Raw genomic sequence first — 23779 nt, 5'->3', positions numbered from 1 at the left:
CAGTAATATTTTCTGTCTATACGCTCAAATTCGTGCTTCTACTAAGATTAGTCAGATTTATATATTTAAATATCTATACTTGAACCTTCAAAATATTCAATTAGTAAAAAAAAGAATGATTACCCAAAAGATTTCATTTTTTATATTTTTCACATGCCCCTTTCTTCCTTAATTACCTACAGAATATAAAGGAAAAAAATTTAAAATAATTTGCCCTCGCAATTTTACTATTATATAAAATAAAAATATAAGCACAATTGAGTTAAAAAAGGGGCTTCTAATGGATCTTATCCAGGCTGCAGCAAATTTCGATGCTGATGACGATTTATACGTTTTTGTACTTAAGGAAGGATTCACTTAGGAGTCTTCACTGTTGCCTTGTGGATCGCGGCATAATGTTTTGTCCATAAAGATTTTGCAAAACAAAAGTTTCATCAGTTGTCAAATTATCGGGTTTTGTCCAGTATCACATAGGACAGTGTTTCTCAACTGTTTTAACCTTGAAGTATCATTGAATAAATGATTTGTCTCAAGAAAAGTATAATCTACAGAATATATACTATATCTATTTAGTATTATCATAGTTACGTGTTGTCATTGTAGCTGATTGGTAGTCTGGGATTCCTGTAAATCCTGGCTGATAGACCCTACCCTAAAATCTTATGTAGGCTTGGATCACATACATTTTTACGATGTAGGGAAGGCTGTGTTAAATGAAGGGGAAGTGAATTATTGAGAAAGGAAAGGGCAAGGGAAAACTCATGATCATCGGGGCCACCGTCTTGACTTCGACATGAAGAATCTCTAGATGATTTTGATGATTAGGGAACAACATACAAGTTCAAGCTTTAGGCATAGGGTGAATAATCTTGTCTCTGACGTAACTGGACTCTTAACAGGAGTGCGATCATTTTGTACCGTGGGCTAAGATCTATTCGATAGTGCTTTGGTAAAGGACAGAATAACATTTGGACAATGTTAAACTTGAGTTTCAGATATATGCGTGTCGGTCCACCGATACGACTCCGCTGAACATCGATATTCGTGGTATGGTGTCGAGTATTAAGCAATGTTATATCGGATCAAGAACATTTTTAAGTCATTTCTCAAGTAGTAGTGATTTGAAAATAGCTGCTTAATTTATTAAAAGGGCTGGATGCGAAAATTCTGCCACTGTAGTGGGCATTGGAGTCTGCAGTATAGAGGTGTGTTAACATTTTTCCTATACATTTTCTTCGGCTTGATATATGATTACGATCAAATATTAAAGAAGATATCATTTGAGGAGTGATTATATCGGTATTATTTATCAGGAGGTTATTTACCCCGGCGACCTGACCCGATTGCGATCGTATTATCGTCTATAATCCATGTCTCCCTAAGTCAGTGCATACATTGTTGTTACGCGGACAGCCTTTATAAATACTAACTATATTTAGTTTGTCTAGAATATAACCTTGTTGTTGATGTCTTAAGCTTCAACATTTTGTATGATAGTTCGTCTGTTAAAAAAATATAGTTGTCTGTTAAAAAAATATATTCAAATTGTTTAAGCTTTCTGTCAAATTTTGAATTGAGGAACCTGGCTCTACGTCATGCTAAATCTCTCGGGAGTTTTTTTTTTTTTTTTTTTTTTTTTTGTTATAACAATTATTAATTGTCCTTATGAACCCCCAAAACTAAAAATGAATCGCTATTATAAATGTTGCACAAAAATTATGAGAACATAATGGAGGTACGTTGAGACAATAGTGCAGAGACATGAAAAATAATTATACAAAAATGGAGGAGTGGTGTCAATAATTTTTTGCAGCTGACCCTTATTTTCCCGCTGCGTATTTAGAGTTCTTTCTTTATCCTAGTCTTATACTCATGTATTCATGCATTTTTGTAGATATGACTTAATTGCTTGTTTTCATATGTCCCAGTCTTGTATTGCTAACCGGGGGGAGGGGCTCTATGAGACTTGTCCATACTGATCGTTTAGCTTCAATCAACTAATTAATTCATAGTTGAATAACAATGATTTCTTTTTTTTAATTTGTAACACATACATTTTCTTAAACATTTCAAAGAACATAGGCCTTATCAGTTCAGCCAGGCCTCTTATTTTAATGTAATAAACTGATTTTCTTGCACACATACCAACTTTGTGATAAAATTATACGGTGCGATGGGAAATAAGGTTCTTTGCTGTAGTTATTTTTTCATTTCGAAATCTAGTACAAATCAAGCACTTGAAAGTTCTCCCTTCAAGGGAATATAATACTTTACATTGCCCATCAACAGTAATAATAAAAAAAAAAAAAAAAAAAAAAAAAAAGTGATGGGCATTATACGAAAAAAAAATGTTGGAAACAAAATTAACGAGCTATAGAAAGAAATTTTGACACATCTTTAAGCAAGAAACATATCTACAATAAAAAAAGCAGCAGCTAAATATCCTGCACTGTTTCAGAGATGGAATAATTTTTTGCATTTCCAGAAGGGGATTTGCCTCAGTGTTGTAATAGTGGTATAACTGTTACATAAATTCTGATAATTTGACGATATTACTTTTAATTTGACTCAAGACCAACAAATGTGAATTTTGAATAAAACGCTTTCCTATTAATAATAAAAATAATTGGAGATTGCTCACTCGCTGCGAATTTGTTTTGACGCTTAACGCTTATATTGCTTTCTCTGTCTTTTGTTGCTTCTGCTTACTGCTTTTATTTCTCGCTTTTTTTTTTCTTGAGAGTAGACAGTTTTAAGAAATGGGAATGTGTTTATTTTGGGGGAAGTGCGTTGATTTTTAATTAAAATCAAGTAGTTGCGGGCATCAAGCTATGGTTTAGTTGTAGAAAAAGTCAAGATAGTCCGGGTGAAAGACGAAATCTGGTATAAGTCCTTTTTAGGATTGTATAAAAATGATGTCATTTCACTTGTTGATAGATAAGTCTATCATCCATCTGTCCATACATCAATCCTAGGGCAGAACAAGGTAAAACCTAGGGTAGTTAGGACAAGGGATGAAAGATCGGATTGATTTTGGGGTGACGCATGACGGACAATGTCAACTGGACTTGTATGCAAAATGGGGGACTGAATTACCAAGATGTGCTGCTAATCAGACTTAATGGGAAGCAAGAACTAGTGTTGTTGTTGTGTCTCGGATTTATAAAGTCAATACAACCACTAGGGGGGGGGGTGTCCCTAAGCTATCACCATCAGGACTTATGCCGGGGGAGATTGACAGATCTCAGCCAAACCTGGTGGGAAGTAATAGTAATTTCCCTAGTTGCTTTTTTTGGTTTTCTTTTACTCTGTTTTTTGGGATTTTACAAGTCTACTATCCGTTTTGCTTGTTTATTCTTTTTTTGTCTATAGGTTTAAGATATCCAAGTTCTTCTTTCCTTTATTTACTTATGCCCATTTTCAATGTTTCTTTCTACTACCGACCCTTTTTTCCGCCCTAGTTTACGCTTTTGTTTGAATATTCATTTGTTTATATATCGGTTTCACGTACTTATTTTTTTCAGGATGTTAGTAAAGAGTTTATCAAGTGCCGAGAGGAGAACTCGAAAAGGCTTGATCTCAGCAAATCCAGTGTAAGTCTGATGTTTTTTATTTTATGTCAACATGAATTAGAAATAATACTGAAAAGAAACTATCCAATTGGAGAGGTCATAACGAGGGTATACGCAGTTGGTGTATATCCCCCTTGAGACTTTCGTTTCAGCTAACATGGTCATCAAAATATTCCAGAAAAATTAAGATTATCCATTTTTCTCATTTTTATATATATATTAGTTTAAAACTTTGAATTATTTATTTAGTCTGCCTCATACAGTTTACTTTTTAGGTGGGAAATTGTTCTGTATTGTCTATTTTGTTCTGTATTCGTGATCCTGGGCATATATACCTCCAACCTAGAACCTTTGGTTGTAAACCTCCTCATCGATTTTGAATTTTTAGGTACCTTCGTGGACTATTTTACTTTTAAAAGAAACAGTGGTGTGAATTGGGGGGGGGGGGGGCTTCTTAAATTTCGAAAAATAGTTTTTGTTTCGTGTTCATCGAGATGTCCCCTTTTTGGTGTTTTAATTTAAAAAACAAAACAAAAAAAAACTGCCCACTCTCTAAATTTCGAAAACATATTCTGTGTCCTCCCCTCCGTAACATTTTCATGATTTTACGCTACTGACAATTGAAAAAAAAAGATAAAATGTTTTTTCCTGGGCTATTTTGTAAAGAGTGGACAAAGCAAATAGCTAAATGGGACATGAGAAAATAAAGAAATGAAGTGGGAAGAAACGAAGGGTGTATCTAGAAAACTGCCGACAATAAGCATTCTTTAGGAGAATCAATAACGACAGGCTTATAGCCTTTTATCCAAAATTCAAGATTTTACCAGACTTCGAGAAATCCAGAAGTCAAGCTAGTTATGAATAGCCTTAACCGTTAGTGCAAATAGCTGGCTCCTTTTTTCTGTCGCAAAAATGGCTTACACACGCAGAGAAATGGAGAACTGCCAACACAGAATCAGCTCGTTGCAACTGTTATATGCAAATAAAAAATGGAAACATTATTGAACAGAAAAAAAATATATATAGGTCATATTTGCTTTAACTGTGAGATGATAGGAAAGGTTGTCACAAATTAAGTTATGATTATTTTCCGAAGCTTAGATTTTTTTTGTGAGAAGATATTGTATCTTTTGAATCGAAAACCCAAAAATACATTTTAAGAAATGCGTTGAGTTTTTTTAACACATCAGCGTAAACTTCAAGGACTGGTAAGCATATCATAAGGTTAAAAACAACAGTCAAGAGCGGAAATGTATCTGTGTGAGCAGGCATCTAAGTAGAAACTTATCTCGGACGGAGGTTGGGATGTCTTGGTATCCCATTAAAAAGAATAATTTGTTTCAAAAGTGTTGAGATATAAGGTTTTGGAGGGTCCGACCCTTCTCCCCTTCTCGCCACCCTATTTTGAACCCAGGGTGGTTCCTTCTGTACAAACGTAAATGGGCTACATTTACGTAATATTTATTATTTATTAACGTATGATTTGAAAACAAGGTGCGTAATAACTTGAATTGTTTCTATAGTTTTTTCATCTTGTCACAGATCATGGACGTTTTTCTGAAAAGTTCCGAAATCAGTAACTCATCTGGCTCTAAAGATCACGGATAGACGGGTTTATGTTCCTATCTAGAATAGAAAATCTTTGTTGACATGTTCAATCTTTGAGTTTATATGAAGAGATTTTATAACTTCGAGGACTAAATGAGTTGCACTGCAAGTTTAAACCTAAGTCTAATTAGATTCACATATACTGTAATAGTAATAGTGCTTGTATCCGCCAGTGCACTAATTGTTTGTTTATGTATGTGTACAACTAATTTTATTATGAGCATTGAACTAGATCAATATTCCTTTGCTTCAAGTACCATTTTGAAGTTCAACCATTTTGAGCATGGAATAACTTTGAACTTACTTATGTTGACGGATTAGTAGATGATGAGGCTTGATTTTTGGTCCCTGTACAGCAGTGGAATTCCGCCAGCGCGTCTCAAAGTGATGTAGGGGTGCAACGCTATAAAGCGTCACCCCGGGCGAGATGGTAGCTAATGCGCAATGGGTGCTCCAACTTGCTGGTTGGCCGGTAGGCTTACGACTTATCCTCGTAAAAAAATAGAAATGCTAAACAATAATTGATTATAGCCTCGGATACCTCATGCATCACTCGATGATGACCCAAGGACGCCCACGGGCACGATTTATGACAGGCGAAAACATTAACGAACCTGGATTTTCGAATGTCAGAACATTAAACCAGCTGACAAAGCCTAAACAAGTACTCAGAGAGATGTAGAAAGCTAGATCATCTTGGTCTAAGCGAAGTCAGATGGATTGGATCCGGACAAGAACAGCCAGGTGATGGATACGCACTGATGTACACCAGATGAATCTCATTACCGGACTGGATTTGGGATTATACTCTCTTCTTAGACCACTAAAGCCCTGGTGGAATGGAAGCCAGTAAGTGAACGATACTTATTTGCAAGATTTTTTCTAGTCATCTAAAACTATCAGCCATTACAAGCTGTGTTCCAACCAACAATACAGACAATACAAACTGACAGTAGATGTTCCACCCTATGACCTCCTTTGCGTTGTTGGAGACTTCAATCCAAAAGTAGTAGTAGAAAGAAAATATTACCCAAGTTCTAGGAAGTCACGGTATTGGTGAAAGGGATGAAAACGGAGCTCCTGATAGATTATGCTCTGAGCAATGATCCAACTATCGGCACTACCCAGTTCCAGCATAAGGCAGTCTAATGCATTACATATTATGTTCTGACCTGTAGGAGGTGATGGACAAGTCTACTTAACGTGCATAACTTTTGGGGAGCGCAGGCTCAATCTGACCACATTCTGATGAGAGCAAAGATAAAAATTAAGCTGAAAATACACAAAAAGGTCAACTTCAATGCCGAGAAGCAGTTTGATGTGGATAAACTCAATAACTGAGGTACTCGTACAAAATATTTTGTAAAACTCTTGCTCTCCTTAATACGGAAAATTTTCCAATTCTCCGTAAACAGTGTGGTTGCAGATGAAGAGTACATGCAATGATGTAACCAAGAATTTTCTCGGATAAAAGAAGAAGCCGAAGGACAGCTAGATCTTGCAAAAAATTGAGAAACTAGTTGATGAGCTGCAATTACCTCAGAAGCGAATTGCTTTCACTACTGATGATACATCATCATCCTTTACGAGTACACTCCACAGATGTAAGGTGACTGACTCCACAGAAGTCAGTGAGAGCGAACAAATGTAGATCTATAGAAAATAAGGGCAGATTATCCGAGCAATCAGTGCGGAAAGGTGACGCTAAAGGGATGTGCAGGCTCACTAACGAAATGATAGGAAAGAAAAGAAGCCAAAATGATCTAGTCACGAGAGAGAAGAGAATGCAAAGGCTTTCACAGAAGCTGGAAGAATCATTGACTGTTGGGTTTTCTACTTTGAAAATGTTCTAGAGGGACCGACACCAATGGACTGAGAAAGTATATCTGCCGTTGAATTAAAATGGAATAGTTGTGGACATCAAGTCATGGCTAATTGTAGAAAAGGCCAAGACAGATAGTCCAATTGAGTGAGAAGCAAACATGGAATTAATTCCCCTCCCCTCTTATTAGGATAGGATTGTATAAAAAGGAGGTTAGTTTATTTGTTAATAGATATCTCTAATCTATTATCCGTCCATGCATCATTGCTAGGGCAGTAGAACCAAGGTAAATAGTCATAGAGCTAATATAGTGATAGAACCTATAGTTTTCCAAGTGTTTGATTAATTTGACTTGGGTAAACGGCGGAAGTATGCGGGTGCCTCTCTTATTGGACCACCTGAACCTGAATCTAATGAGAGTCCTCCCACATCGTCTTATGCACCTATGGCAGTGAAGAGGCTGTAGAATGAAAGATCGCCCGGTGGGGATTGTCTCTCCGTTTGGACGACAGTTATCGTATCAGTTTGGTAATCTGAAAAAGTCTCCAGTGATTGGATTAGAGGCATAATTGTCAAGATTTCCAGAAAAGGTCATGCACTTGTTTGTGAGAACTGTTGGGGTAGTAAACCTGATGTTTGCACGAGTAAGATTGTGGCTCTCATCATACTCAAAAGACTAAAAAAGTATCGACCCATATTTGAAAGAAGAGCAACATGGCTTTTGTTCTGGTTGATCTTAGATCTTACTCAAACCTCATATCCAAACTAGAAGGCCGTGTTCAGAGGAAGGGGCTATGGGGTCCCCCCCCCCAAAAAAAAAAAAAATTACCCCGCTCATATAAAAGTAAAAAAATGAATATAAACAAATTTTAATGCGTTTTTTTAAGTTTTTTGCATCCCCCGACAAAAATCCTATATACAGCCCTGCCAACCTATAAACCCTTATAGAGGAAGCCAACAAGTGGTCCAATAAGATCAACATGCTCTTCTTTCACTTTGGAAAGGTCTTTATTTGAGTGGATCGAGTCACTCTGGGAAATCCTGCAGCATTGCGGTATTCTCAAGAAGATCTGGCCGAGAACAGGACCTAGTCGGCAAACTCTTGTCTGGCCTAGAGTTCAATGATGACTTGGTGCTCATGGAAAGTATGAAATAGTGGCTCCAAGAGTGAGTGATAAAACAAAAAAAGTTGAACTGAAAATAAATTTGACAACGAAATTTTTGGTAAGATCAGGCTCCCCACATGAACAGATATGTAGAAATTGCAGAATAAAGAAAGTCAATGAATTTAAATGCCTCCGAAGCTCGGTTAAATACAAAGATGAAAATGAGATCAAGAGGAGAATAGGTGTGGCTAACACCGGAAATTCGAACCAGTTTGGAGACGGAAAAGGTACTCTCTTCCCTTAAAACTGCGACTTCTTATCAGCAGCGTCATGTCAGTTGTGTTGTGTGCAAACGAGTGCTGGCGACTTTATAAAAAGACAGGGAAAGAGCTATCAGCGTTCGAAAATATATACCTGAAGCGCATATTAAATGCTGGCACTGGTTCGCCGGAAAAATAGTCAGCTGCTTATTTTTGAAGTGGTAAAGTAGAAAAGATAGATTTATATTCGACATTTCCTCGGAAAAGATGGGTCAAGGATTCTAATCAGGCGCAGTGATGGCAGCCGCGTAGGTGTCGACGGAAGAAGACCTAGAAAATATGCTCTGGCACTTGTATGACCGTGATTTTCGATGTGCATATATGTAACTACAACCTCGATGGAAAGAAATCTCAACCATAGCAACCATTCGAGGTGTCTACTGAAGCGCTGTTTATGTCTTATGCACCACAGTTGGCGAAGGAGAAATTAGCCTATAAAGTAATAAAACACTAGATTCGCTATTTCCATTCGAAAGGATCGTAGTCCAATATTCCAAGACCATCTGTTTGATTCAACTTGTTCTTGTGGTCGTAATTTTAGGGGGTATGAAAAAAAAAGAAAGATGAATTCTTCAGTCATGCAGGACTGCTTCTGCTCTCGTTTTTCTACTTAGCATGTTAACGTATGTGAATTTCTCTCTTAAAATCTATCATTAGTCCCTGGATCTGGAACCTAGCATTACCCTAAAAAAAGGGATGATGATTGCAATCCTAAAGTTGGTTCGGATAAAAATTCTGTGCGATCCTAATTCTAGTAAGATATCAGCTTTCTAATGTTTCTATATTGATAAACTTTTTCATTTGAAATCACTCATTGGTAAGAGTTGGGATAGTTTCCTCTAAAAGTCCTTTTAAAAATTTTAAATGCTCTTCACCACAATATTTATAAAATGCCAAGTTCAAAAATGCTTAACAAGCCTACCTTTCCTCAAAGGTTCATGAAATGACTAATCCTTTGTAGCTTTGGGCCTTGTCCTGGGAGCAGCGCCACCTTCTAAAATATATTTTTGTATTTTCCTCCTCTGATTAAAATAGCTAATTTAAAATTTAAAGGCCAAGTTTACCCTCCAATCACTTTTGGCTCTTGAAAGGGCACTAGAATATTTGATTTTCGTCCAAATGAAGTTTTCCGAATCCTAAGACCAATGGTTTGATTTGATGGTCCCTGTGAAAAAAAAAAAAAAACTTGAGCCATGACACGAAAAATAACAAATTTCGCATTTTCACAAAATGCGCCTTAAAGATTCTCTTTGGGGAATCTTTAGATCCATGATTTTATTGTTAAATTTGTATCAAAATCAACGTAACTTTTAGGATATATTTCCTTCTTTTCTGAAATGACGCAGATTTACTTACAACAGTGGCTTTGGCTGGAATTTTCGTCACGCGCCTCACCAAATTTCCCTTACTACGGCACACCAAATCTCTAAGCAATAAGCTGGCCCGATGCCTAAGATCTAATTTAGTTTAAGATTCTTCAACACCGCTACGTTTGGGCACTTCAATACTGGCCATGGGATGGTAATCTCTTCTAGCTTAGGTGTGTTGATGGATGATCTGATCATTGTTTCCATTTTTAGATCACTGTCTTGCCAGCTAGTGTTCGTGAATTGACACATTTGTCAGAATTTTATTTGTATGGTAATAAGTTGTCCGTTCTTCCGTCGGAGATTGGCTGTCTTGTCAACTTAGAAACGCTAGCACTCAGCGAAAATTCACTCACCACACTTCCGGACTCTTTGGTTAATCTTAGATCCCTGCGTGTGTTAGACTTAAGGCACAATAAACTCTGTGAGGTAAGTACTTGGGTTCCTGCTTCTTTTTTTATGTTCGTAGTGCGATTAAGCTTGAGTTGAGTTACCAGTTCTCTCCTTCGGAAATGGGGGGGGGGAGCTTGCACTTGGAGCAACTTGATATTTCTAACGGTCCGACTTGTGAAATGCAAAAGTATGTGGGATTCAGATAATTTTTGTTTCTTGACTATATTATTTTCTTTTCATATAATTAGGTATAATTTTCTTTTTTAAGTATATTGAATTATTTTAAACTGGATCATTTTGTGTTGGTTTTAAAGGGTGGTGCTATGCATACATGTATTTATGCACGTGCGTGCATGTGTGTATTTATGAAGGCCTACATAAGTATCTTTTTATTGGCTAGGTCTGTGAAGTCCCGTATGGTCTGATTGAAGTTATAGGTCTGGTATGTTTAAATGACTCTCTCTCTCTCTCTCTCTCTCTCTCTCTCTTTCTCTTTCTCTTTCTCTCTCTCTCTCTCCTCTCTCCCTCTCTCTCTCTCTCTCTCTCTCTCTCTCTCTCTCTCTCTCTCTCTCTCTCTCTCTCTCTCTCTCTCTCTCTCTCTCTCTCTCTCTCTCTCTCTCTCTCTCTCTCTCTCTCTCTCTCTCTCTCTTTCTCTTTCTCTTTCTCTTTTTTCTCTTTCTCTTTCTCTTTTTTCTCTTTCTTTCTGTCTCTATCTTTTTTTTCTTTTATTAATTGTTTTGAATAGTATGCGTTTGGAGAATACAAAAAAATTATAAGTATTATAGGCTTTGAAAGCCAAGTGGAAGATTTCTGTCTTGGGACAAAGGAGGAGTGTACACTGAAAACTTTTGAGCGAAACTTACTTCTTTTTTTCTTGTAGATAAAACTATGCAATATTTTATAAATATTACAAAAGTAAATCAGTTCAAAATAGGGATGAAACCTTTTAATTGACAGTGAAAAGATATAAAATTATGTAACTTATTTAAGTTTTACTGCTGATGATGAACACTGTATATGTGTTCGAAATATCCAGTTAAATAATTTTATATTTGTTCACTGTCAATTAAAAGGTTTCATCCCTATTTTGAACTGTTTTACTTTCGTCATGGAAAGGCAGTGTGGTATTCGAAGTTATTTATAAATATTACAATTTTTAATTTTGAGGCTTCCCTCTCCCCCTACCTTCTCTTTATTTTTGAATAATTAGGGAAAATTTTGACTGCATAGATTCTTTTAGCGAACAGTAGTCTAATTCGAGGAACGACTTAACTTAACTTTTGTCCTGTAAAGCTTGCCTTCGTTGGATTCTCGTGCTATTTTTCTCTAAGCTTTAAGTGTCAGGAACTTTTATTAGGGGCATCTTTCAAATATTCTTTTCTTGTTAGGAAGCTGTCTTATTTACTGTGACTGTTTGAGGGTGGAGTAATTCTTTCCACTTTATGTTGTGATATTGCTAATTTTTATCATGCTGTATGTCAGTTTGGGTTAAATGACGACCAAGGTCAGAGTTGGGTGAGACTAAAAATACGTATCATCTTTATGGATTCTTTCGAGGTTTAAATAGGTTTTAAATAGGGGGTTTTAAAAGTTTTAAATAGGGGTGGACTGAGGAAGGGGCGTCGCCAATTTGTTGGCATCGGGAAGCCGAATATTATGATGAGTGTAAATCGAATTGGCATTTAACGTATTAAAAACTTGTAACTCCTTAAATGGTTATAAAAATCGATAAACTGAAATAGATAGATTTAATAACTATCTAATTTGGCAATTAAGAAGGAACAGATTGTAAGCTTATAACTTTAAACCTAAATCTTAACCTGCTTCTACTATCTACTCATTAAAGCAAACAGTAAACATCGCGAAAATATAAGAAGCATTCGGACAGATATAAAAATTTTTTATTTCCTGGGGGTGGGGCAAGGCCACATCCTATTTTGTTTGAGGAGCGGGTACAAAATACTTTATAAGTGCATCAGAAATTTGTTTATATGAATTTTGTTACTTTTTATGAGTAGGACATTTTTTTTGGGGGGGGAGGGGGCAATGTAATATGATCTAACCCTTCCCCACGTTTATATGTTCACCGGAACCAATATTTCTTTAATAATGTCGTCTCTGATAAGGGGTTCAAAAGAACGATTTGTCTTTGATTACACCGTTTATGAGGGCGTCGAGATTCGACATAACATAACTTTTTATAATTATGCAGTTATTTGTTTTAGGTGTATAATACCCACTGATTTTTAACAAGAAGTAATGCACTTAAAAAAACCACGCTTGAATTAGCATCTCTGTCGACATGGTGGGCGTTTGATTTGTAATATACAGTGTTCGGACTCGCCTATAAATTCCAATAAATTCCTATATTTTAATGCACTCCTATAAAATGCCTAAATTTTGACTAAAATCCTATTATTCCTATATTTTCGGCTGAAGAGCACTAAGAACATTGCTCATGATTTGCAATTTTCTGTCTTTTGGTGTAGAATGATAATTAATTACAACTGTTGAGCTTTTTGAACTTAACTAATGCTGTATGTTGGGCTTAGTAAGCTGCTTCTGCCTGGGCTATGCTGTTGTGTTGACCTAGTAGCCTATGTTTTGTTTTTTGTCATGTTGGGCCTGTCCGAAATGAGCAAAGATCAGTATATAGGATAGCAGTCTCTGCTTAATGAGACTGGAGTTCTTGCGACTTATGTGTTTCCTGGATGAACGCTGGCTGGCTGATGTGAATACGGCCCAGTTATTCAAATGGGCTATTCTAAGATAGTTGCTAATCAAGGGAAGTATAATAGACGTGCACTGGGTAGGCTATATGCTACATTCTGTGATCAATCTGTCCTTTATCTATCTGGTCTTTATTCCCTTCTAAAGAAAAATGATGTTAATCAGATTCGGACTTATTATTTCAGATATTGTAAATTTTTACTTTATCTCCCCCCTTGGTATAGCAATGGTAAGATAATTCGTAAGTTTTATGTCCCTGATATAAGTGCAAAGTTGGCCCTCCTGCATGGAAGATTGTCGGAATCAGCTTTTTATCGTTTATAGCCTCATCATCCTTTGGTCTGTCTGTTCGGTTAATCTCATTGTAGCATAGTGTTTTTATGGCACTTGGTATTAACCAAGTGACATATAGCAATCGCAAATTCTGTCGGTCTGTCTGTCTGTCGGTCCTGGTTTTGCTACTTTAGGCACTTCCAGGTAAGCTAGGACGATGAAATTTGGCAGGCATATCAGGAACTGGACCAGATTAAATTAGAAATAGTCGTTTTCCTGATTTTACCATCTGGGGGGGGGGGAGTTTGGGGCCCGTTAATTCAGAAAAATAGAAAAATGAAGTATTTTTAACTTACGAACGGTTGATCAGATCTTAATGAAATTTGATGTTTGGAAGGATATCGTGTCTCAGAGCTGTTATTTTAAATCCCGACTGGATCTGGTGACATTGGGGGAGTTTGGAGGGGGAAACCTAAAATCTTGGAAAACACTTGGAGTGGAGTAATTGGGCTGAAACTTGGTGGGAAAAATAAGCACAAGTCCTAGATACATGATTGACATAACCAGAACAGATCCGCTCTCTTTGGGGTAGTTGGGAGGGGGGGTTGATTCTGAAAAATTAGGTATTTTTAACTTACAGATGGGTGATCCAATCTCAATTAAATTTGATATTTAGAAGGATATCGTGTCTCAAAGCTCTTATTTTAAATCCCGACCGGATCTGATGACATTGGGGGGAGTTCGGGGTGACCTAAAATCATGGAAAACGCTTAGATTGGAGGGATTGGGCTGAAACTTGGTGGGAAAAATAAGCACAAGTCCTAGATACATGATTGACATGACCAGAACGGATCCGCTGTCTTTGGGGTAGTTTGGGGGGGGGGGGGGTTGATTTGAAAAATTAGAAAAAATGAGGTATTTTTAACTTACGAACGGGTGATCGAATCTCAATGAAATTTGATATTTAGAATGACATCGGGTCTCAAAGCTCTTATTTTAAATCCCGACCGGATCTGGTGACATTGGGGGGGACCTAAAATCATGGAAAACGCTTAGATTGGAGGGATCGGGATGAAACTTGGTAATTTGTGTGACTGGGCATCCCACGCCATCTACCACAGATCTGATCCCGAGGACTTCCGGATCCTATATTTGGCCTATATTTGGGCCCGGGAAATCCTATAAAAATAGGACAGAGCCTATAATTTGAAACGAACCGACCTGTCCGAACCCTGAATATATCGATATCGTGTCGACATTTTGTCTTCTTTTGACGACAGAAAAATAAGGTCTGTTCTTTTCCATGTTGACATAAGAGTTAGAAATTTAAGTGGAAAATCTAAAGTATAATGCTTTTCTATTTGTGTTAAAGAATGGTAAGGAATGTCAGAGTTAATTAATTAACTGAATAAAAGCTGACTGTTTCTTAATTCTGCATTGAAGAGTGTTGAGTATATATTTGAAACAAAATAATGTGTCTGGTGTGCTATTATAGTTCAACACAGAAAAGGCTCAAATTTATCGCTAAAGAACAAAATTTCGACATTATGTTATTTTTTTGCTGAGTTTGTAATGCTAACTCAGACGTAGCCAGGGTAATGCTTCTCACTAAGGCTTTAGAACAGTCCTTGTGGCTTCCAATGTGTCGTTACAGCGCGGAGAATGCTTAGCAAAAAATGACAAAATACAGTATGCACATACATACGCAGATGACTTTGAGCTATTGTTTTTTTTTTAGAATTATCACATAGTCATGTCATGTGGCTATGTAATTTCAAAATGAATTTTTGCTACCCTTTTCAATCTGCTGTGCTAAAGTGATTACTAGTTAAAATAACTTGTAGTGCTCCTATGTATTTTTTTGCATACATGGTCCATTTGAATTGTGGTCTTTTTCATCTCTCCCTCTTCATGCATAGACAATTCACAGTGGTAAACTTTTCTACTACTTCTCTTTAGTAAAAAGCAGGGTAGCAGGTTGTACTAACCAACTTTGTTTTCCAGATACCTGATGTGGTTTATAAATTGACGTCTCTCACTACGTTGTTCCTACGTTTCAATAGGATAAAAATCGTTGGAGATGAAATTAGAAATCTTACCGTAAGTTTTTGCACGTAACGTTTATAAATTTTTGGAATTAATATGTTGAGATCTGATAAAGCAAGTATGGGTGTACGGGAAGAGGGGGGGGGGTCTCCTAGCCCGTACCTCCAACAACAAATCTTGGTTTCGACGATTTCCTTTGTAATCTCTTACATATCTCTCTATAACTCGCTTCTTTTTGGCCTTTCTTCACATCCCCCCCTCCGTTCTCCAAAGTTGGTTGTAACCAGGTATAGAAAAAGTTCCAAAGCTGCCAGTAGCAGAATTTGACAGAATTTCAAAAGCTGCCGACACTTCAGCAGCAAAACTTGTGGTTTGACAGCTTTTCCTTGAGCAAAAAGTATTTTTATATCCAAAAATTATGTTTTCAGACAAAATATGCCAACAAATTTCACCAGGTCATTAAAACTGCGAAGTAGCATTGCTGCTATGCTACCCCATTTTTTGCACGGAGGACTGTAACATCCCTATAAGTAAGTTGGAAACTTAGCCAAAAAATCAGTTATTTCCGAGTTTTTGACCCTTCCCTTGCCCCTAATTTTATAATATCACCCACTCTTTAAGACATATTTGACGTAACGAAAATCAAAGGGCATATCTGAATTTCTAAAATTCTGTTGAAAGAAGATTTTCGGTGACAGAATAAATTCAGATTTGAATATAGGTCAAAGAAAATGAGATGTTAAAGTTATAAAATCATGCTAAAATCATAAAATCACAATTCCCTGAACATCCCGCATACAGAATAGGAAGTTTGGAACAATTTTTGAGATCAGTTTCTAATTCTGTTGAATTAGGGAAAGAATCAGATATGGCTTTTCAACGTTGTTATGGTTATACGCTGGAATTATCCATGCATTTTTTAGAGTTACTTGGATTGAGAGACGTCGATTTGATAATGCTCCTCTTTTTCTTTTTCTAGAATTTGACAATGCTGAGTCTTCGGGAGAACAAAATTCGAGAGCTACCCTCTGGTATTGGGAGGCTTACAAATTTGTGTACATTTGACGTTTCTCACAACAATTTAGCTCATCTGCCTAAGGAACTAGGGAATTGTAATCAATTAGTTACTCTAGATCTACAACACAATGAATTAATGGATATACCCGAGTCAATTGGTAACTTGAGAAACTTAGCCAGATTAGGATTAAGGTGATTTTTGAATGTTTTCTTTTTTCAATTCTCTCACATGCTGTTGCATTTTCGTGGTTGTCTGTTTCTATTTAAAAAAAAGGCCTTCAAATTTATGCATTTTTTATGTTTTTCACAGTAATTTAGCTCGTCTACGCAAGGAACTAGGAGATTGTGATCACCTGGTAACTTGAGAAACTTAGCCAGATTAGGCTAAAGTTGATTTTTGAATGTGTATTTTTTTTCTTTTCTAACTTGGTATTAAACGTTGTTGGTTGTCAGCTTTTTGAATTAAAAAAAGAAAGAAAATGCATAAAAAAACAGAAGAAAAATATTAATAAGATGTTGAAACGGCAAATCATATAAAAGTAAAAGCAAACACGGTAGGTAAAATGCAATATAATTGACCCCTCCTACGAATAGCAGCAAGTCCATTTTTATGACACACCAATGTACAATATAATCCTTTGTTGTATTTTCTTATAACGAGCGTAACAGAACTCGTTTGCTTAGTGAGTTGGCTTATGCAGTATACATGCTGGTTAGAAGCAATCTACCAAGTTTGAAAAATGAATAAAAATAGAACTTGTAAAAGGAATTAAGTTTGGCAGACTTGCCAGTAATGAAGAAGTACATATAGTGCTATTATTCAAAGGTGTGCGTGTTTCAAAATAGAAAAAAAAAAATCAGTTGGATTAAAATCCATGTAAATCGATATGTATGTTAGTGTTGCAGTTATTACTGCGCATACACGTATAATATTAGTAGCAAAAAAGGTTGGAAACCTTTTTTGTCTCCAGGGGAATATCCACAATTTAATTTATTGTTTCCCAGTAAAAACCTAAGGCCAAGATACCCATTTACTTTTATTGTTTTGAATTTTACACTAGGAATAAATTCTCAATCATTCTAAACACGTTGTAAATTAATATTTATGCTAATGTTCCAGCTATTAGAGCACTTACACCCATAATTTTGGTAGCAAAAATATTGGAGGTTTGATTTGCTCTCCAGGGGGAGAATCCCAATTGACCCATCTATCATCTTCCATCAAAACCTTTTCCCCAATAGACCCGTTTACTAATTGGTGTTTTGATTTCAAAGGTTTTAGCTTTGAAATTGAAAAACATTCATTTACCTCAAGAACTTTGCAAAGCAACACTCGTGCTTATGTTCTGTTTGCGTTTGATAAATGAAGAAACGTGTGGAGAAGGGCTGTTTTCTCTTTGAAGCTGAAATCGAGGCTCTTGGATAATAATGTCCTGTCAGTGCTAATGTTTGGCTCTGACAGATGGGCGCTGACAAAACATCTAAATAAAAGAATCCAAAGTTCTGAAAAAAAAGTGTTTTCGACTAATTCTAATTCTCATAATCAACTGGACGGACAAAATTACCAACAAATTTACCAACGTTCATCAGAGAGAAGAGTAAACAGCCACTTGTTACTGATAAAAATAAGCAATCGATAGCGATACTGGGGATACATGGTTAGAATGAGTGGTAATCGCCTTCCGCATGATGTTTGGTGTTGGACTCCTTCTGGAGTTGGACGACGCGGACGGCAAAAGCGATGACGCGGAAGGCTACACTTCGACAATGCCTTAAAAAGACGCAGCGCTCTCGAGAACATCCCTTGATGGTCTTTGGCCGAAGCCGCATGATAGGTCACCTTGGTGAGGCACCGTTGCCGCCGACTGACGTGGGAAATCCTAAGTAAGACTAATAACATGGAGGACAAAAAATTTGGAAACTTAAGTTGGCCTCCAAGAAAAATAATCTGTCTTGCGTCTTTGAGCCAAAATGTAAAGCCAAAAGCTAATAGACCGTTTACTAAGCAAAGTGTTTATGAAATTTGAGGCAAAGTTTATAAATAAGAAAAAATTCGCTACGCCTTATACTGCTTGCACAACTAATACGGAATTACATTCAAATATAAGCAACAATTTATAATTACAAAGCCACGAAGTGTTGAAAATCAATCCTAAACTTAATATCTATGTCGAGAAAAATTTCTGAAGTACATTGGACGATCGATTTTTTTATAGGCCTAAATGACTTAGCGTCTCAAGTTTTTATTTGAAATTTCGGGATTATCACTGTGAATCAGCATTTCCCCTTCTTAATATAATAGTGATTCTTGGACGTAGAAGAGGTCTATTATAACAAATAAAAGGAAGATACTCACATCTAGACTTATCCAAAACAATGATTTTAAGCAAGTTCGGAAGTGGTGTTACATTCAAAATTCTATTAAATATCTTTTTGGATAGCGTTCAGCACGGATTATGGTATTTCAGCGCAAAATCTACCAAAAGTATCTTTTTTATTTTATTCAGTGTATCTAGTATTTGGTAAGTGTTACGGCAAACTGAGTTCCCCTTTTTACATATGAATAACCTTTTGTATATAAACGCTGCAGACATAAATAATCTTTTTGTAAGTTGAGCTTACTTTAAGCTTATATTGAATTATTCTGATTCAACTGGATAATGCTATGCTCTCTGTGATGCTAGCTGTTTGACAGGTTTTTCCACATGCTCCCATTTATGACTGACAGCAAAAGAAGGAGAAATAATTAAGCTGTTTTTAAAATCCAGCGTAAAAGGACATTTATTTCTAGAATGATCATTTATATTGAACGTAACTTCAAAAAAAAGAAAAAAGGAGAGAGAGACAGAATCAAAGAGTATCAGATTTTGTGCTCTAATGTCCTAATAATGCCACAATTTGGGTTGTCTTCTTAGCAAAAACATGGCCTCTAGATTCATATTCAAAAGGCGTTGGTGAAAATGGTTGTTATATTAGCCATGTTAAATTAAATTGATTGTTGCCAGTTTATTAATGTTGAAAGCAAATTTTTCACCAGAAGTTTTAGCATTTCCCTGTTTATACATTACAGTAAAATGCTCAAAATGTATTTAGTTGCGGACAAAGTGCAAATGACAATCTTGCTTTTAGCTTGAGGTGAGTGGCAACATTGTGCTTATACGGGGAATAGACTTCGTACAGGAGTCATCTCCTTTCGGTCGTGTTACTTCCTGTCACCTTCTTGTGATATTTTTATGGCTGATTTTAAGAAGGTTCCTGTGTCTGACCTGTGTATTTTGCAAAAGAAGATTTTTAGTTTTTGATGTCCAATCTTGGAGCTTTCCGCTGAGTATAAGAATAGATATTCTGTGGGACTTTGTGAAGTGCTAAAATTCCCCTTTTAGCTGTAGAAACATTTTGGGTTTATATTGAATATGTCGTGATTTCAAAAATGGGAACCCTGGCACCTGGAACCCTGGCACATTAAGTTTAAAATATGGGCTTTTAAAGAAACTCTTTAAGTGATAGAGTCCTGTGGTGGCGCAGTGGATTTGACCTTAGCTTGGTAATACGGGACCCAGAGATCGAATCACGCTGCAGGTATGCACTGCAGAGCGACGCAGGGACCTTAGTAGTCAAGAAGTGTCGTTAATTCTTCTTAATTTTTTTTCTTTAAGTGATAGATACTTCTCACTTTGAATCTAGCAGATTTTTATTAAGCAATTCAAGTAAAAAGTTCAAATTGAAATCGGCATTGTCGCTCTGCTTAATTGTTTGTTGGCCATCCCACTGTTTCATTCAAACATACAGTTCATTGAAACATAATAAACCGACAACTTAAATCAGGCGACGTGGGACTGTATAGACCTAGCCAATGACAACTAGACCTACGTTGCCCGGACAACGTGAAGCGTTGCGGCAACCTTTGTCCGGCTTCGCCGACTAAAGTGTTGTGAGAGCAACACTTTAGTTTTGTTTCTTAGCTATCGATCAGTAATCACATAATCAAAGGCTATTCCTCAGCGTTGAAAAAACAACAACAAAATAGTATCGAAAGAAGCGACTAAATTGACTTTGCAGCCAGTTGAACTTTTTCTTTTTAATCGTAGACATCGTGACGAATGAAAACTTGGAAGAATATCTTATATAATCTAGTTGGTATTATAAAGCTATCCCTTACTTTTCAGGGTCAAAATACCATAGATGACATTCTTTTAATTATTACGAAACTATCTCATTGTTTTACATTCTTGTAAATGATGAAGTTGTCAGCCTATCGAAGTTTTTAAAACGGTATGTTCAAACAAGAACACAATCAGTTATCACATGACCAAAGTCTATTCCTCAGCGTTGAAAAAACAACAACTACAAAATAATATCGAAAGAAGGGACTAAATTGACTTTGCAGCCAGTTAAACTTTATCCTTGTCAATCGTAGACATCGTGACGGATGAAAACTTGGAACAATATCTTACATAATCTAGTTGGTATTATAAAGCTATCCGTAACTTTTCAGGATTAAAATACAATAGGTGACACTAATTATTACGAAACTACCTCATTGTTTTACGTTATCGTTTGTACCCGTTGCGTAAACACTCAATTCTGTCAGATTTAAAGAGATCGAATACAATGTGCACCAATTTGCACAAATTTCTTGCCCAAAGTGAACAGATTCTTACTTACAAGTCCCTCTCCCGTGATATACATCAAGTTCATTGGAAACAAATAAATGGGTACACCAACTAGCAAAAGTTGCAAGCCCTTATCACTGAAGATGATTGTAGCCCAACAGCCGACTGTTGCTTACAAGTCCTCTATATATCTCAAAATTTGTATCGGTCTAGATTTCGTTTCAGTGTGTACCTTACTATTGAAGTTGTCAACCCCTTGAAACTTTCAAAGTGGTATGCCTCATCAAAGAATTTTTGTACCAAAAAATGGATGTCATATGCTTTGATCAGCTCATCAAGAGCTATCGATTGCCATCGAAAAAAAAATCTATCTATCTTAGGTCAAAAGTTGATTTTTTTGCCGTAAGCCAACTTTCTAACGTCACCACTTAGAAAGGAGAAAAGGATAAGCTCTAATTTCTTTAGCAATGAGAGAACTTATAAAGTTTATTAGGTACATCTGATACCATTTCTCTACTGCAATCCCAAGTCCGAAAAACTGAATGATAAACTCAGTTGAAATCACGAACAGAAATGGGTAGAAACAATAGATGGCAGCACTTTCGGACTCGTTGGAAAATGCCACATTTTTGCTTCTGTAAATCTTTCTATTTATCACTCAAAGAAGATATATTGGTTGTGGGGCTGGGTAACTGCCGCATATCTTTAACATTTATAGATTTTAGTCCATCTTCAATTTGAAAGTGGTGCCTGCCTGCTTGCCTGCTAGAACGGAGCTTTCCACTCGAAAGCAGAAACAATCCGGCCTGAGGTACACTTTCCGTAAAAACCGCACAGGTTAGACCCTTACCAGTTTTCAGGAATAAGCTGAGATCGGCGGCATAGAAAAGAAAAAAACGGGACAAAACCAAAGTGTTGCTCTCGCAACACAAATATACGTATGGAGGCCTACGTATGGTATGGAGGCCTACGTATGGAGGGCACGTGTGTGCATAAATACATACATACATGACACCAAGCTTTATTATTTTTTATATATATATTCTTAATTTAAACGTCTGATCTCTGGTGATATGTGGATACCAAACACGACACGCGTAATCAAGTAAGGATCGGACCTAAGAAGAATAAATAGAAGAATAACTAGTCATTGGAATCTTTTAAGTTGACAAAAGATCTTTAGTGAAAGTGTGCAATTTTATTTATTTTAGATTCGTGTGAATTAACCGCAGGGTTTTTGTCTAACCAAAGATAAAGAGCTTTCTTCAATTTTAGTGTCTTCAATTTCAAGTCATTCCACTCGGGGTATTGGTTTTAAGTAAGTTTTAAGGTATTGGTTAAGGTATTCAACTTCAAGTCGTTCTATTAGGTGATATTGGTTTTAAGGAAGTTTTAAGAGAATTCAAAGGTATTGGTTAAGGTATTCAACTTCAAGTCATTCCACTCGGTGGTATTAGTTTTAAGGAAGGAAATTGAAAAGAGTTAATATGTTTTACTGTTAAAAGTAAGCTCCAGTTTATCAAGGTTGTATTTCAGTGCTTTAAAAAAAGTGCCAATGTTTAAGTTTACTATTGTTTTGGTTTATTAGTATTATCACATTTAGATTTGTACTTCTTTCTATTCAGCTTTCAATTATTTGGTCTCTTTAATGTGGTGACGAATATACTTAAGATATTTTATGAATTGTAGGTACAACCAGTTGACAGCCGTGCCAAGTTCTCTAAGTTATTGTCATCTCATAGAAGATTTTAATGTCGAGAACAACAATATCTGCCAGCTGCCTGAAGGTCTGCTGTCAAGTTTGACGAGTCTTTCAACAATCACCTTGGCCAGAAATAAGTTTTCGGCTTTCCCGGCCGGTGGCCCTTCTCAGTTTCTTAGCGTCTATTCACTCAATCTGGAGCATAATAAAGTGGATAAAATTCCTTATGGAATATTTTCAAGGGCAAAGCTTCTGACAAAATTGAATATGAAGGATAATTTGCTCACTTCATTGCCCTTAGGTTTGTATCTATTTTTGTTTTCCATCTTTTACCTTCTTATACTAAAATAAAGTAATAAGAATTTGGATGGCCGAAACTTTCTCTGATAATATCGAATTTAAATAAATTAAATGCAAAGTATATATTTTGAGCAATTGTAGTTATCAGGTTATATAATGAAAGACAGCCTATTATGTTTTATGAAATCAGAATACTTTTCAAAAAGAGACCATGTCTCAAATATTACTATTCAACAGAGTGAAAATCAATATAATGGATGAAACAACCAAACCGTAGATGATAAAAGTAAAAAATCTCGCCTGAGTTTCATATTAGGGAAGATTGGACTCTTCACACTGCATATTTATTTTAAAATATTCAATTTCCTTTTCTGCCTTTTGCCTATAGTCTCACTTCATAGAGTTTCTTAGGTTCTTGTATGATATACCCCCTACCTAATATTCTTCTAATATGTTTTTCTGACGCTCAAACCTAATCAAATATACCAAAGTATTTGTTTCACTTTGTCTTCTTTCATGCTAAGCTGAAAGAAACTGCCGAAGAAAATACGGTTCTATCGTGCGTCAATGAACGAACAACTCGAGTAGTAGGGAGTTTAACATACAAGTAAGTTCTCTTATAGATCGTCCGCGCTAATAATGCTATGTAAACTTCCTTTGAAAGACGGTCGTAGTGAATGCTCATTAGTCTAGAAGAAAGAATTAGTTATCTTTGCAGTTTCTTGTGCCATATGGCAGACGGTTACCGAAAAAATTTACAAAAATGTGAAAACAAGAGAAGCCTATTTTTGTGTCATTAGCGATTTGTAGCTGGAAAATTTTGACTCTGTCTATATAAAAGATCTGAATTTCAGTCGTAATGCTGTATATCTTCATTTTACTGCATTTTGAGGGAAAACGCGAATTTTTG

At 36.2% G+C, this 23779-nt stretch overlaps 1 protein-coding gene across 3 annotated transcripts in view; it reads left to right on the top strand.

Moving 5' to 3' along the window:
* The window catches only part of LOC136034831 (leucine-rich repeat protein soc-2 homolog), a 62385-nt gene that overhangs the window by 20339 nt on the left and 18267 nt on the right, over nucleotides 1-23779 (top strand). For all 3 annotated transcript variants that reach the window (XM_065716280.1, XM_065716278.1, XM_065716279.1), the window contains 5 exons: nucleotides 3525-3593; nucleotides 10009-10224; nucleotides 15196-15291; nucleotides 16217-16446; nucleotides 22557-22870. In XM_065716280.1, coding sequence (XP_065572352.1) covers nucleotides 3525-3593; nucleotides 10009-10224; nucleotides 15196-15291; nucleotides 16217-16446; nucleotides 22557-22870 — 925 coding nt within the window. The remainder of the gene's footprint in view (nucleotides 1-3524; nucleotides 3594-10008; nucleotides 10225-15195; nucleotides 15292-16216; nucleotides 16447-22556; nucleotides 22871-23779) is intronic.

This window comes from Artemia franciscana, chromosome 13 (assembly GCF_032884065.1).
Source record: "Artemia franciscana chromosome 13, ASM3288406v1, whole genome shotgun sequence".
NCBI lineage: Eukaryota > Metazoa > Arthropoda > Branchiopoda > Anostraca > Artemiidae > Artemia > Artemia franciscana.
The sequence above is the reverse complement of the archived record's forward strand: the minus strand, read 5'-3'. Positions and strand labels throughout refer to the sequence as shown.